The sequence below is a fragment of the Neovison vison genome, chromosome 4 (assembly GCF_020171115.1).
Source record: "Neovison vison isolate M4711 chromosome 4, ASM_NN_V1, whole genome shotgun sequence".
Taxonomy (NCBI): domain Eukaryota; kingdom Metazoa; phylum Chordata; class Mammalia; order Carnivora; family Mustelidae; genus Neogale; species Neogale vison.
In genome coordinates this window covers 53977208-53992933 of record NC_058094.1, presented here as the reverse complement: position 1 = coordinate 53992933, position 15726 = coordinate 53977208, and the positions used below count along the sequence as shown (strand labels likewise).

General features: G+C 44.3%; 1 protein-coding gene across 2 annotated transcripts in view; it reads right to left on the bottom strand.

The window, feature by feature from the left end:
* Positions 1-2781: 2781 nt before the first annotated feature.
* Positions 2782-15726, bottom strand: part of ZNF704 (zinc finger protein 704) — a 240952-nt gene continuing 228007 nt past the window's right edge. For both annotated transcript variants that reach the window (XM_044245398.1, XM_044245397.1), the window contains exon 9: positions 2782-15300. In XM_044245398.1, coding sequence (XP_044101333.1) covers positions 15189-15300 — 112 coding nt within the window. In that variant the 3' untranslated portion in view covers positions 2782-15188. The remainder of the gene's footprint in view (positions 15301-15726) is intronic.

Genomic DNA, 15726 nt, shown 5'->3' with positions numbered 1-15726 from the left:
TGCATATCATTTAGAAAAAATGGAGTCGAATATTAGAAGAAACAATGACATGAGTTAGAAATAGCTGCTTCTAAGCATATGAGGAAGGGGGGGAAGGGGACAGAGCAGTTAGGGGTCTGCTTTCAATATAAGCTTTTTTCTGCCTCGATTTTTCATTTTTACTACGTACGTATATTACTTAGAGACAAGCAAGTAAACAATCACTGTCATAGCCGGCTGCCCCTTATAAAATAGTGTCTGTCCTGTCTCAGGGCCAGCCTAGATTTCCTTTCCCGTGTTATTGACTCAAATCCTGGTAGTCTCCTCCTGTTCACTCTGCATGCTATTAATAGTGCTGACCTATTTTGTCATTTATTTCATTGAGAAGCATTCTTTTTTTTTTTTTTTTTGCTTAGGTGCTTATTGAATTATTGCTATGTGCAAGGATTTGTACATTAAAAACAGTGGATGTTACTGTACCCTTTGTCCTGTGTTGGGTAATTGTTAGGTAATCAATGTGGTCATTGGGAGTTGGCTGTTCTGACAAAGTACATAGCCTAAAGAACCTTAAAATAATGCTACTTAGGCCAAATAAATGTCTATGGCAGTCTTCGAAATGTTCACTTACTTCCTCCCACAGTTCGGGCAATGGTAGATTGAGAGCAGAGAGCATATCCAGAGCCTGAAGAAACACTGTGATCTGTTTGTTCATTTACTCATTAAAAATTGATTGCTCACCTCCGATACACCTGGTGGCGTATTATCAGAGGTGGATATGAAAAAAATAGGAATAGTCTGCAACTTAAGAAATGGAGGGTCTTAGAGGATATATTTTGAGGGAAAGGAAGTTTTCATTTTTTTTTCCATTAAAATAATTAGTTTCTTCAGGAGCTTTCTCTATGCAATGTTTTAGATAGTAAACATTTGGTAAAAACGTGTTTCGCAAACAGATGATTTACACATAACCTTGCAAGTCAACATCTATAGTCCCGATTCTCAGTATTTTCTCCTGCTTCCCACCCTTGAGGGCTGCACAGCTTCTGAAAGCGGCTCTCGGAGGACAGCTTCCTGGAGCCTTGCAGGGAGAGCCTGGGAGAAGCAAGCGTGGGGGGCTGGAGCCCCATTTATGGAGGTCGCTGTGTCCATCCTTATTCACTGCACAACTGTAGGAGCCGGGAGTCCCCTGTCTGGAAACCCTTGTCGGGAAGCCTGAGGATGCTGTGCTGTGGAAGGAGGGCTGGCATGCGTGCAGCCGTGGGCCGGGCAGACATGCCGTGGGGAAGCCCCGGGACAGCTCCAACTGCTGGGTGTGAATATGGGGCCCAGCTGTCCCTGCAGTGGCTTCAGACTCCGGGGAGAGACTGGAGCCAGAAGAGATGAGAGTGAACAGAAGCACGAAAGGGGATGACTGGGAGGAAATGGGAAGCAGTGATGGGGTTGACAAGCCGCCCAGGTCTGGTTCAAGAATAGAGGAACGCCAATAAACAGAGGAAAGAGATGAGCTCTGTTTTAGATAAGTCACAATAGGCTCGTAGGCCACTAGTTCCTAGAGACACAGAACACCCACGGGGCAGGGTAGGGAGGGTGGGGGAGGCCGGTCGTCACCCTCAGCCCTTCAGTTCGGGAATAGGCTGAGCTGTAGGGCTCTGTCTCTACTGCTCATTCTAGGAACTGATGAAATAATGACGATCGGGGTAACCGAGAAAACATCCAGATGTGCTGTGTAAGCTATTTGCTAAGCCAGGACATTTTTATTTTAGAAAGAATCTTAAGAAACTGAAAAGAAAATTCTGGTATTTTTAAGCACTCATTCTGGATGTCCGAGGGTTCCAGTTTTTGAGTATTTTGGTTTCCATTTGTGGGCTACTTCTTCACGCAGTGGTGACATGTTAATTCTCACAATCGCCCTGTGATGTGGGACCTTCTCTGAACCAGGCAGTAGGAAAGAGATCATAGTCCTCCCCACCAATCCCAAGCCAAGGAGAGGATTGGACGAAAAGTAGGTAAAGATACTACCCAAGCTAGGCTAAATCTTCTTCCTCTCTTTTATTATCATGTCCCATGATGAGGATGGCACTTACAGGGTTAAATCACTCCTCCAGTTATTTATCTTGCAAGAGGCGTAACTTAGATTTGTGCCCAAGTGCGTGGAACTCCAAAGCCTGTTACCTCAATGCGCCCATACATATGGTTGGCTCTTGTTGGTGACTATATCAAGTTCTAGCGGACCCAGCCTTGGGCTGGGGAACAGTCTCCAGGCTGGCTTGGCACAAGAACACAGGTATCCTCTCCTCTGTTTGCCAGGTTGTGTCTGCCTGTCTGATACAATAGGTCTAGCGGCATAGGGTGAGCAGCTGACTTACCTGGGCAGGCATGGTCAAGGGAATGGGTTTGAATTGTAGTTACTGGAGCTGAACTCTAGAAGACAGATGTCTCTTCCATCAAGGCTATAAAGATAGCCTTGATGATGAATGTTGATATGGGGAAGACATTCTTTTGGTTTTATTTTTCTTTCCTTTTTATTAAAGATTTTATTTATTTGAGATACATGAGCAGGGGGCAGATGGAGAAGTAGACTCCCCACTGAGCAGGGAGCCCTGTGCAGGGCTCCATACCACGGCCCTGAGATTATAACCTGAGCCAAAGGTAGATGCTTAACCAGCTGAGCTGCCCAGGCACCCCCTCCCTTTAGTTTTTAAATTATTTTTTACAACTGTAGGTAAAACGTCCAACCCTCTGTCCTCAGTGAGCCTTTCTTGGGTATAAGTTAGTTACCCTTTACTTAAATAAACAGTCCCCCAATAGAAGCAGATACACAAAAACTTTTATTAAGTGGAAGTTAGACTCCATGGTAATTAACCAGTTACAAGTGCATTTAAATTCATCTGTGTGGACACTGTAGAAGTCAGGATGGTCTTATTGAAAGTCCAGTGTTCCCGCTTGGCATGTGCCAGTGCAACCCAAGGTAGAACCATACACGCAATAAGTACAGGTCAACGATGATGTCAGACTACATTGGCAACACCATATTCATTGTTACAGCTAAGCATTACAGAACATGAAAGTCCAAAGACCAGAAGACTATTACTAAATTGATTCTTACTCTAAGCCTTTACTTCTACCTAAATGCTTCCATAGGACCAGTGTGGCAAATCCTCAACGCTGCGGGGACAGTGCCATTTTTACGCATTACACTTAAGTGGGCCACAGAACCTGTGAACCTTCAGTGGTCCTCCTGATGCTCACGGAAGGGAGGCACCAGCTGTCCCCTCGGGAAAGTGCAGTTTAGTTCACCTGGTGTGAACGTCTCATGTGGTAAGTCTTCACATCGGAAATTTATCTTCTATTTCAATTAGCACCAGTTTATTTGAAATCTTTTTCCTGGTGTGAAATATTTAGGAAACATTTTTTTTTGTTTTTTTTTTTTTTTGTTTTTTAAACCAACACACAAAGTCCCAAACAATGGAAAGCAAAAAACATTCAAAAAGTTGTTTTAGAGAACAGCATTTAGAAAAAACAACGTCATTTAAACATTCAACAAATCTATGTACAATGGGCCAAAAGCTGGCAAGGAGCACGGCCGAGGAACAGTCACGTCCAAGCGGTATTCACCTGAACGTCCACAGGCTGTATTTACAGTCAGATAGGTATTCAGAAATGTAGTATCAGAACATCTGCATTTGGCTAGAAATCATATAAAAAGACACATACCCACCCCCCAAAATGTCTACCTAGGTAGCAAACATATCCAGTATAACCGTAAGTACCAGGTTTAGAAGTGCGTGTTTCTGTGTTTTCCATATTTCTACAAACAGTTGAGAAACTTGCTCAACGGACATAGAAGAGAACTAGAACGGTAGAGAAATGGAGTTATTTCAATACTGTCAGATGAAAGAAAAGAAGGTGTTTCTCATGCTGAGTAACAAAGTACTGATTAAGGAGCAAGGGTAAGTTAGTAGGGTAAAAGTTTCATGGAAATAAAAAATCAACAAGAAGGCTGAAGAAACGTGTGTATATTCTAAGTGGATGTTCCAGAAATGTATAAGTAATTATCTCCATGTGATTTTGAAAAAAGCCTGATGATTTGACGGACAGCGTTTTTATATTTTGTTCTCCAAAACGCTATCACCCAATTCCTTTGGAGAGTAATTTGTGTTTTCAGAGTGAGAATTAAACACAACAGACATGACCTAGGCTATATTTATCCAATGATGCGTCTTCACCTTGCGCAGTTTTGTTTGCCTGTTAATCCAGTGTTACTAGAAGATCCACCTTCAAAAAACCGGGCACGTTTTGTAACAGCCAGCATTTCTCATTTCTGCTTCAGAAGTGAAATAGAAACCATTTCCTATTTATTTACCTTAATGGCTGAAGTTGTTTAGAGTCTGAAATTTCAATGCACTGTTTTGAAAAATATCAGCTGGAAGAATAGAGATGGGAGTCCCACATTCCCATAATGTTATGTGTTCAAGTTTATTTTGAGTAATTTGTGTTTCTGATAACTCTGTGAAAAAATTTACTTGGATTTGATACAAAATACATGTTACTCTTTGAAAATGCATAGTTTGTAACTTTATACATTCATTCACTAATATTAAAGACTTTTTTGTAAGCAAGTACTTCCTTACCTCCAAATGGTGGTAAGATTGTATTTCAGAAGATCTCTCAAAATCGGATAGCATCGTCACATTGCCTTTGAATTAGTGCCCAATGCCTGGTTAACTCCTGTCATTTCCCCACTAGCATCACACAGGAAGGACTGCTGCTTTCTCTTCCTTCCCGCTTTACGTTGTTTTGCGGGCACTAAAAAGCAATGCTTCTTACTGACAGCATTTCCACTAAATACCCCATTTGAAATATTTTATAATTTTGTTTTAACATTTTTAGATTTGGTGTAGAAAACAATTTGAAAGATGGCTTAATTTTTAAAAGAGTTTTTTTTTTTTTAAACCTTACCATGGACTAAGGGCAACGGAGGGTTTGTGATTACTGTTGTTCTCTCGCTCCCCAGCCTCCTCGTTTGAGAAAGATGACCGTAGGCCACTTGGTAGTTGCATTTGATGATGGTCATGAACCCTTTGGGACCTAGCGAGTTTTACTTATCCTGAGTTCTTCTTCTAAGTATATAGATTTTGAGACATGAAACACTTTGGAAACTACACTAGTATCTGGTTATTCCAGAGAGCATATGTTTAAATGGCTGATCATCATCCAACCATTAATTATAAAAATAGGAATTCTAGGTCATGTTGTAGGAAAATATTGATTAATGGCATTTTTTTTAAAAACATATATAATCCACATTTCTGGGTTGTTTTACACCCAGAGCATTTTCAGTTATTGAAGTCATGGAACATTTTGGGGGTATTGAGTTCTTTCCTAAAAATCTAAGTCTATTCTAAAGCTTTCTACCAGTGATCACAGAGGTTCCCCAGACCATCAGGATACTTTGGAAGAAGGGGCTTTGCTATATTATCACAGGGCTTGGTCAAGTCACAGTCATTGATTTCCAATTAGCAGAAAATAGGATAAAAAGGCATAAAAAGCAAAGCAAGGATTTGTAATCTTTTTTGGGGGGGGCAGTTTATAATTACACTACACTGTAGATCCCTGAGGGGTAATTCCAGCTCTTGCGTTGCTGGCCCCAAAAGCTCTCCCTTTTTCCTCTCTGTCTTGGTCATGTGTGCCCAAAGCATGGGAAGAGAACTCCACCAGGGTGAGGGACAGGGGCTTACCAGTGAGAGCAGACTGGAGTAGCTTTCTCCTTGCATACATATAAAGTCAAAATAATTATACCTTGCGGGAGTCACCTACTTTTCACACAATAAAGGCCAAGTCAGTTTTCAGGCTGTATAATTGCGGGCAGAGTTCAGGGCCCAGCGACATGAAATGTGAAGCTCCCTTTTGTCCTTCCAAGTGGTCTGATCACACAGCTGGCTTTCCCCGTGGAAGGGCTTGGTGGGTGACTCGAGCAGAGGGCTTTGAGTCCAGGTGAAGGGATTAGAGATCTGCCTTGTCCTTTGTCAGCGAGTCTGTCTGAGTGTTGTGATGTGTGTCGCAGGTTGACCTGCTGTGTGGATGATCACCAGGGGCTGTTCAGACGGATGGAAATTTTTCTTGGAAAGAAGAGGATAGCCTCACCGACTGAGCCTCACGTACAGTCATAGTCCTGTTTATCCCCTTGGACCTTAACTGAAGAGTGAGAAGTCAGCAGCACAGAAGCAAAGGTGTTTAATTTGGAATTTTTGGAAGGGAACATACATAATAACAGTGTGGCCTCAGTAACATCACACAAGCGAACAGGAGATGGTTGCCAAGATGGGGGCGGGTGGGGAGGACAAGGGAGGGTGGTTAAGACTAATCACCAGAATGGGAACTGTTCTCTCTCTCTCTCTCTCTTTACGCTCAATTTCTTTTCCAGAGTCCTGGTTTTCCTCCTGAGTCAGAGATGTAGAAAGAATTCAGAAGGAAGCAGATGAGCAATTTTTTTTTTTTGAAAGAAAATTTTCTTTAATGACAGCTCTCTTGCCTTTTTCAGGAGTTGCTACATTCCACTCTCGTGAATTTTCTGAATTAAAAATTTAGGGAATTGTCCCTCGTAAGCAACTGTTACCTCGAAAGTAACAGTTAATTATGCTCAAGAATTCATTTTTAGCATTTTCATACTATAAATAAAGGGGCCCTTTTCTTCGGAAGCTGGCTGTTAATAATGACGTGAATGGTGCCCAATAGGAAAGAACATTTTTTAAAAACAAAGATGGCGATTTGAGCGTTGAATTCACAATCCTGCCTTCTTTCAGAGTCTAGAGTTATCTTGTTTTGGAACCTCCGCTTCCTGCTTGTTCACGAAGCCCTGCCACTGGGGCCCAGTGCTCAGTCCTGCAAAACAGGCTTCTTCCCCAAAGAGGAGGAGAGTGCTTGGCTGTTTCCTCCTCCTCCTCCTCCTCCTCCTCTATTCTCGGACAGAGAGCAAACACATCACTTATCAAAAAGCCTTTTAATCAACTAGGTGGCAGGCCAAAATGGTTTAGGTCCCTTCTAGCTCCATGACTACACTCCCTGGGAGTGGCTTCACCCTAAACTCATGATGGGAAGCCTGGTAAAGTAGAGCGAGAAGGGTCCCTTGAAATCTCTTCATTACTGGACAGCCTTTTAGTCACTCACCCTGATGGAGATCTCAGGCCTCAACAAAGTCATTTCATTTGCATTCGTATTTAAATGTAACTTCACCATCTCATGGGTATTTCCAACTTTGAGTTGGATTTGATCATTAAAAATAATAAATTTGAGCTGTTTTTCAGTATTCTGGCAATGATTTCCGTTTACATGGAGAGCAAATGTTGAATGGTGGCAGCAAAATAATTTTGTTCCCAAGGAGTCAAAACTTTTACTCAAAACATCATATTAGCTCAGAAACTCCTATGATTAACCATTTAGATGGTTAGACCTTGGGGAGTACGGGCATGGCAGCAGCCTAAAGGGGTGCTGCTGGCATTGATTAAGTTTGCATGTGACAATGGGGAATGAGTGCACACTTGGGTTTCTATGCTGAAGATCCTGAGCTGAGAACCTGGCGGGTCCCTGTGTCTTTCCAGGTTTAGCATCTGAAAGATGCTATCAGTCTGAGCCAGTGCTTTCCCAAGCCCTTCTTCTCCTCCCTTCAGGCAGTGACAGGGCTGACTCACGGGCTTAACACTATCCTGGGCTGGCCGTGGAGGTGATCCCAAATATTCCTACTCTACACTGGGTCCTTAGGAAGGTCAAATGAAATAATGTATCTGAAAGAAACATGCTTTATAATATATGTGAAAGGGTTAGCAATTATCCCAATACGATCAGGACTCTGGTGTAAGATACAGTCTAAGTAACAGTCCATTGGAGCCAAAGAAGCAACTTCTAATTTTTTCCATGACCCATTCATTCCCATTTTGTCTTTGCCTTCAGACAAATGTGCGAACATTTTCTGGGTGGAAAAACTCCATTTTGGGGGTTAGTGGACACTCTAAAATATCTACCGGTTCTGAAGCAAGGGTGTTGCTCTAGGGGAGATGAAACAATGGAAATTTTACCCTGGCATGAAAACTCTTGAGGCAGGATGGAGTGGGAAGGAGTGTAGAGGGGCTGGCAAAGGGCTTTGGCACAAGGAGACAGAGTGTGCTATCTCAAACTCCAGGGGCTCCTGGCTGCCTTCTCTGAAGGCACGAGGCTGCTCTTTGCCAGACCTTCATCACAGTGGTCACGGTAGGTGAGAACTTAAGTTGGGATGACTGTTCTTCCATGCTTTGGGGCATGGCCTCGGCAGGCCAGAAGGGGACAGGGAGAGCTGGATAGTACTTCAGCGTATTTTGATCAGAGGCAAGGCTAGCTTAAGGATACTCTATTTTTATATTCAAGTCTTCCATGAGAATGGTTTCTGGGGAGAACTGACCTCTTTCCCTTCTTTTGATTTTAGTGGCCCAGATCGTGCCAACGTGTGAGTCTGTGGGCCTGAGGGACGAACCTGACCCAGTGGCCGTGGGATGTGAGATGTGCTTTCCCCAGCGGGTGAGACTGGTGGCCAGAGGCTGCCTCTGCCCATATGTAGGTTCTCTTTGGTCTGCACAGTGTTGGCCAAGAATTTGAACTGTCAACACTTAAATGTCTGGTAACATCTTACTTCCAAGTCAGAAGATCTAGAAGCCCTGGGCCTGATTTCTGCATGGTTCTGATTGTCTAGGGCTGGGTGCCCCACGCAACGGGGGCATGAGCTCTCTGGTTTACCAGCATCTCCACCGTTCTGTAGTGTCCCTGTGTTGCCTGATCTGAATCGTTCGTTTACAGATCCTGCCTGGCTTTTCTAAGGCTTCTGCTATAAACCATTAGGAAGCTTCTATTTCAAAAAGAAGCAAGACTCATTTGGCTCAGAACCACACAGCAATAAGCACTTCTTGGGGATTTAATGCGAACGATGGAGATAGTTAAGGGAATGAAGATACAGATTTGTAGACAGCCTCATCTCAGAGACCAGGAGTTGAGGCTGTATATGGTTTTCCCTGTCTCCATGCATTTCTAGTCCTCATGTGTGCAGATTCTAAAGCCTATTTGAAAGCAAAATCTGAGTGACCCTCTGACCACTTCATAGGAGTTGCCCAATGGGTATACGGTCATTCTATCCTAGCTTTACATTTGATGTTATCTGCTTACTGCTAAATAGTCTAGCTTTTGAGTTCCTGAAATCTTAGAAAGAAAAGATGCTTGCTTTTTTTTTTCTTAACAGTGAGTGGGCTAGAAAAAAACTGAACAGCATTATGAAATGCTTTTGGCAAAGCTCAAAATTATTTGTGCAGTTAATAAACTCTCCAAGGCTCCCTTCCTTGTTTCCCGACTCTTGGGAATACCGTGACTTTCTGATCGCAACCTTGCATGTCTATTCGTTCTTCTTGTGACAAATCAAGCACTTGCTTTGATAAGGAAATTAAAGTTACTGAGTTAGTGCTGAGGAAAAACTACTTTAAACACCACTGATCGCCTAAAAATTCTATCTTTGGGCTTATATACCGTGGTTTGGGAAATTACCACCCAGTGAAGAATTTCCAAGAATATTTCTCCCATTGCCTGCAAGCATATCTACTAACATTCTTTTTTTTGATTTAAGATACAAAGGATGATTCTTTCTGTGTCTTTTTCCATCATACTTTGCAAACACACTGGCAATGATAAAAGGAGTAGCAGTTGCTAGCTTTACTCTCTTGTAATACTCTTTCCGTCTGATCTGCATTTCTACCCTTGCTGCAGAGGGTTCATTGAAAAGATATGCATTAAACACTTGCTTAAAAGAGGCATAGCCCTTTGTTTGGAGAGCAGGAATTGCTTATAATACTAACACTTCCTGTCTGGTAAATACTGTATTTTAAAAAATAAGCTACAATGTATAAAACCAAGGTCATTTCCCACAAAATGTTCATGTTCTTTGTGATTACAAAACACGGCATCTTGTAAAATATTTCCAGTTCTGTTAACTTGAGAAGTTAAGTACTAATGCTTATTATAAAAGTGTCATGTCTCTTAGAACCGTAGAAGCCTAAAGCGGTATAATCCTTGTCTTATTTGGAAAATGAGTTATAATTATTATCGTATTTAAGATTACATTTTTGACACAACACATTACCATTGTGATTCTCAGACCTACAGAAAAAGGTATAAAACATGAGATTGTCTTCAAAAAAAAAAAAAAGGAACTATTTACAAAACAGGACCAGAAGTAAAATTCCCATTTTTGATTTCCGGTCCCAGGATAGATACACCTTTTAAAGCATGGATATCATTGGATACGGGCTTTTTCAAAGTCAGTCACAATAAGCAAACCGGTCGGTCTTAAATACATTTTATACTTTCTTGATCTATTGGTGTGCATTACTTAATCATACACTTGGTACCTAAAAGTGCTAATCTCATTTCATTTACGGACTTCTGGTTTGACGAGTTACAATGCAAAAAGACACAACAACACAGTTCCAGCGTGGAGGAATCCGCACAGGTCTGAGAACGAGGAGGGGGGTGCTGTGCCGCTGGTAGGGTTATTTTCTGAGAGAAATGAAATTTCCAGTTGACCCGTGTAGCCAGCGCCTTCTCCAAAAGGATCCACATCCTCATCCATATTCATGAATTCTGCTCTGTTCCCACTCATTTGTATGCACAGATCCTTCCCTGTGTTCATACAGGTCAACGCTACAGTTGATGCGGTCGATAGAAATTCTACAGGGTCATGAGAAAAAGCAGCACCTTGTCCGCATTAAGTCCGTGGAAGTTTGCTCCTTAACATGCCATTAAAACAAAACACGCGTCTTTAACAGCTCTCACCTACGGGATTCTGCGTGTAGTCATCCAACCGGCCGATTCGAAAGAGGAACACCAAGGCTTCGTATTCACAATTACATTCAGAAAAAGCCTTCCATGAGTTTATGAACACCGGCCAGGGAGCGTGCTTGGGGTTCAAAGGTCAGCCTCAGGCCGCCGTCAGCCACAAAGAAATAGCTCTTTCTCATATAGCATTCCTGCACATCTCCGAAAGTTGGTGTGGTCCAGTTCATGGAAATCTGCCTTGAAATAATTCTCATGTTCCTTAAAAAACAAAACAAACCCCCCAAACACCAAACAGTTCTGACCCGAAAAGACTCTAGAGATAATAAAAGTCTTTCTAGTCTTAAGATCCTCCAGATCTCTCTTTCACATACCCTTTAATTTTCCCTGAGGAAATGAATATTATTTACAGTATTTTGCTACTATTCTCAAGGTATTCTCTCCTGTAGGTACAATCCTTGCCACTTCTCTCTCAACATTCTCAATTGAACGCTGCTCTTTCTTTTTCCGATGAAGTCTGAAGGAGGAGGAAATGGGTTCAGCCACACCGGCAAATTCAGAGCCCAACGTGGCTTTCAGAAGTGTGGCTTCGTGTGACACTGGAGACAGCCAACTGAAACTCAAAAGATCTTGAAATCTGATAGAGGGCATTTCAGTTTCAGAAATCTCTTGCAACATTCATGTAACTATTTCCCGGGGAAAGATTTTGGAAAGCCCAAGAACTGTAACCCCCATCCTTGTCTATTTCAAGTTTTCATCGGCAGCACAGTTATGACATGGAATCGTCTAATGAAGGGCATCTTGGTGCGTGGCGGGGCTGACAGGCACTCCGCAGCTGGGCATGCCCTCAGGTGGAAACCAGCTGCCTTCTTCCTGACACTGGCTTTTCCCAACCAAGAGAGGAAACTCGCCAGCACGCAAGGGGGCGGGAAATCTGTGTCCCCTAGAGATGTGCGTGAGGTCCTGTATCCCTGGGCAAAGCTGCTTCCCTTCCGGGAGCTCTCTTCTTGCTTCGGGCAGCCACTCCTGGGGGACCACATGACAGCTCCCTCGGAGGTGCCCAGAAACAGTCCCCCCTGGCCGACCAGCATTAAGAAGATGAGTGGGAGCCAGATGTCCATAGACCTCTTGTATATCTCTCGGTCCCCAACCAACCGACTTGCTACCTGCATGTTGTCTCCAACTTGTCACACTGCTTCCCACAGATTGGGTATATATCCACTGGGAAAGACTAAGTCTTAATACTACAGCCTGATGGACTCTTTGCTTTGTAGCTCCCTGAAGAATGCCCGTCCATTACTATGAGATGCCTTCTTTAGACAGAGATGAGAACTATTTTCTGAAGGGAGGGGGATCAAGGGAGAGAAAGGTCAAAAGGCTATAGGACGCCTTCTTTAGAAATACTTTGTGTCCAGAATCCGTGTATTGCCATTCCTTTTGCACACGCAGGTGTCTGAGGTCCCTGGGATGGACGGAGCTTCAGTTAACCAGCCAGCATGCTGTGGGACCGCCCTTTCCACCCATCCTCTGCTTCCCCTCGCCAAATGAAGACACAAAAGAACATGGTACCACAGCAATGGCAGAAAATGAATGGGCTTAATTTGGCACTTCATTTAATTCCAAAATATAACAAAATAGCTCTCTTTTTTTTTTTTAAATTTTAGCTCTTAAAACCAGAGCTCTATATTGCAATTCATCGCTTTCTGGGTGGTTTGCATTAAATTAATCACTCCCCCTACACTCCCCACCCCAAGGCCAGCCAGGTGAATTTTGGTGGTTCTCTATTTATGACATGCCTTGGTACAAAGAATGGATGTGTGTGTGTGTGCAGGAAGGGTCTGTGCACACCTGGATACCAGAGAAGAAGATACACAGAGATCAGAGCCAGTCGGCAGAAAGGAGCCCCTACGTGGGTAGGAGATGCAGAAGAGTATGTGTAAAGAAGGCTTTAGAAAGGTGAAAAAATCCCAGGCAATTTGCCTTCAGCTCTACACTTCTGCTTGCACCTGTGCATTGGCTACAAACCAGGTAAAGACTGAGCTTGGACCCTCCCCCCCAGGCCAGAGCTCAGAACTAATCATGGCCTGCCTCTCTAGGGTCCAGCTACAAAACCTCATTCCAGGACGGCTCCCTGGTGAAGACCTCTCCCTCCTTATGTTCCAAAGTTCTGGGGGGTGGGGAGGATGGATTTAGCCCCTCATCACTTTGATTATTTTTGATGAGTGACTTAATCCCAGGATCACGGGCCAGGGAGCCTCCCTGAAGAGAAAAACCTCTGCGCAGGGATTGTGCTCCAGCTAACTATCCCTTTTGGACTCACTGTGGCCACCAAGCAGCCTACCCGCAGCTCAGGCTGGAGCATCAAGTCATTGCAGAGGGTGCCTACAGGTAGAGCAACAGGATTCCAGGGAGGAGACAAGACATGCTGGGACTGAGAATGCAAATACATTTCCTCCTAAAAAAAAAAAAAGAAGCCCTTTCCTGGCTGACCTTGTAAATATGAAAACATACATTATAACTTGTGCCATAGCTACTCCTGATTGGCAATCCTGACATGAAATTAAATGAAGCTCTTTTCCTCTTTTCCTGCTCTCTTGAAATAAGCGTTGTTGAAATAAAAATAAATGGAGGAAAACAGGATCCCTCCCAAGGAATAATGTTTGAAAAGTCACATGAAAGCTTATAAAATAAATTTGCCAAAAAGATACGAACACACAGGTTGTGGATACGATACTGTGGGACCTCCTTCTATTTCCCTCGATTATAAAAGGAAAAGGATATTCGTTATTACTAGATGAGTTCTTTCAAAGCTTTAAAACGAAAAGTGTATGTACAGTCTCTCAACATATATTAAACTTTCTTCTGTGCAATTTCATCGAACATTCCTATGGCTGATCGTAGGCTCTCCGTCCTGACACAGCGCCCCCATAAGGTGCTCTTACTACTTTGCATAGGTATAGGAGAAAGAACTCATTCGCAGGGCAATCCAGAGTAGGGTGGACGAGTTTATAAACTCTCCTCCTCCATACCACTACCACCAAAACCGACCAAGCAACCAACCAACATACGTACATACGTAGCGGGCTAGGAAACACAGTGAGAGCCCTGGTCCGACCAGCTTGAGAAACGCCTATACCCACATGCATTTTCCTTTGGGTGTTCTGTATGTTCCCCTCTGAGCAAATTCTTAGCCAACAGTTCCAATATTTTTATAAGAAAAATAAAGTTTGGGACCTCCCATGTACCCAGATCATGTTTCTGTGGGTCACGAGCCCATCTCCCGGACGCGCTAAAGCATACAACCTAGGAAAGTGCACTCAGAATGGATGTGAGTTTGCGGACCTCGCCCGTCTCTCCCAACAGGTGGGGACGTGGGCGGTGTGCTCCGCCGTGCGTAGCGAAACTGCGGGGATAGTCCGAGCTCTCTACCTTTTCTGAAACCAGCCCGGGGTGGAGATTGGAGGGAAGGCCAGCTGACCCGCTGTCCTGGCAAGGACACTGTCAGACGAGCAGTGACCCACAGACCGGGGGCCGCCGTCTGCCCCGCGTCCCTGAAAGAAGCATCGAGGCTTACCCGGACAGCCGCCGCCCGCGCGGGTCCTGCACGGGGCCGGGCCCCAGGCGCCCCCCGGGGAAGGGCTTCTGAGACCGCTAGACTCCTTGGGGTTCCCGCGGCGGGATGTCCTGGGCTCAGCTGGGGGCTGAAGTCTGCTGGTGATCGCTTGGCGAGGGGATGCCCTCCGGGCCCTGCCGGCCAACAGCGCCGCGGCGGTTCCAGGCGGGGCCCATCTTGGAAACAGGACAGACGGACAAACGAGACAGAGAAGAGATACCCAGGTGCTGAGCTTTCTGGCAACACGCCATGATGTGCACTGCTCCGAGAGGTCGGGGGAGAATGCTGTTCACAAGGAAAGGAGGCGTTGACCTCTGTACAGATGCCACCGAATAACGTGGAGCTTCTTGTTCTTTTAATATGTCCCCAAAAATCTCAGAAATGGCATTATTCAGAAAGCTTATCAAAATATGCCTCCGCTCTAGGTCAAACAGGCTTTGTTGGTTCAGTTGCTACGGAGTCTGCAGTTTTCAGACCTAGACATACAGCAGGAAAAAAAAAACCAGACTGTTCTTTTTTCAAGGAAAAACAAACAAACAAACAAACAAACTGCCCGATGCTGGGTTCTCAGCAAGAGCAGTGAGGGTGGTGACCTTATTTTATTTTATTTTTTTGCTGTCATTCCACCAAGTTTCCTGGAAGTGCTTTTCCTGGGCTTCAAGTGGATTTTGTTCGGAAGAAAAAGCGCTTTTCCAGAGCCTGCCGTGGAAGGCGAGGGCAGCGGGGCGGCGGGCCGCCGGCTCGGTGGTCTCAGGGGTCAGTCAGTGAACCTCTGGCAGGCTTTCTTCCAGCGGCACGCCGTGCACCACAGGTCCCGGTTCTCCATGCCGTACACCTTGCGGCACTTCTTGCCCTCTCCCCGGGGTTTCCTGCAAAACAGGCAAGGAGCAGTTAGGCCGGGGGCGGGGTGGGGGGGGACGCAGTCAGGGGGCTTTCTCTGCAAGGCTTGAGAGCCCTCGACAGAGCCAGAAACAGCATTAAGAAACCTAGCAGGGGTTCTTGCTAGATTCGGACTTGAGCACCTGCTGGATGTTGTCCGGCCACCAAGCTCAGCTATTACTATTGGCTACTGTAACTCTGAAGCTTCTGCTTGTCCATTTGGGGCCATGTCCCTCTCCATCAAAATGAATTAAACAGGTACATGCAAAAAATGCCAGTAGAGAGCTTTATTTTTTTAAGTATGTGCTTTCCAGTGCTTTCTTGCTCCTCGAATTTCTAGCATTCTGGTTAAGGAAAATTGGAGGTGTTTTTTCTTGATCTGTATTAAAAACTGTATCTTAAAGTTCTTTTAATAC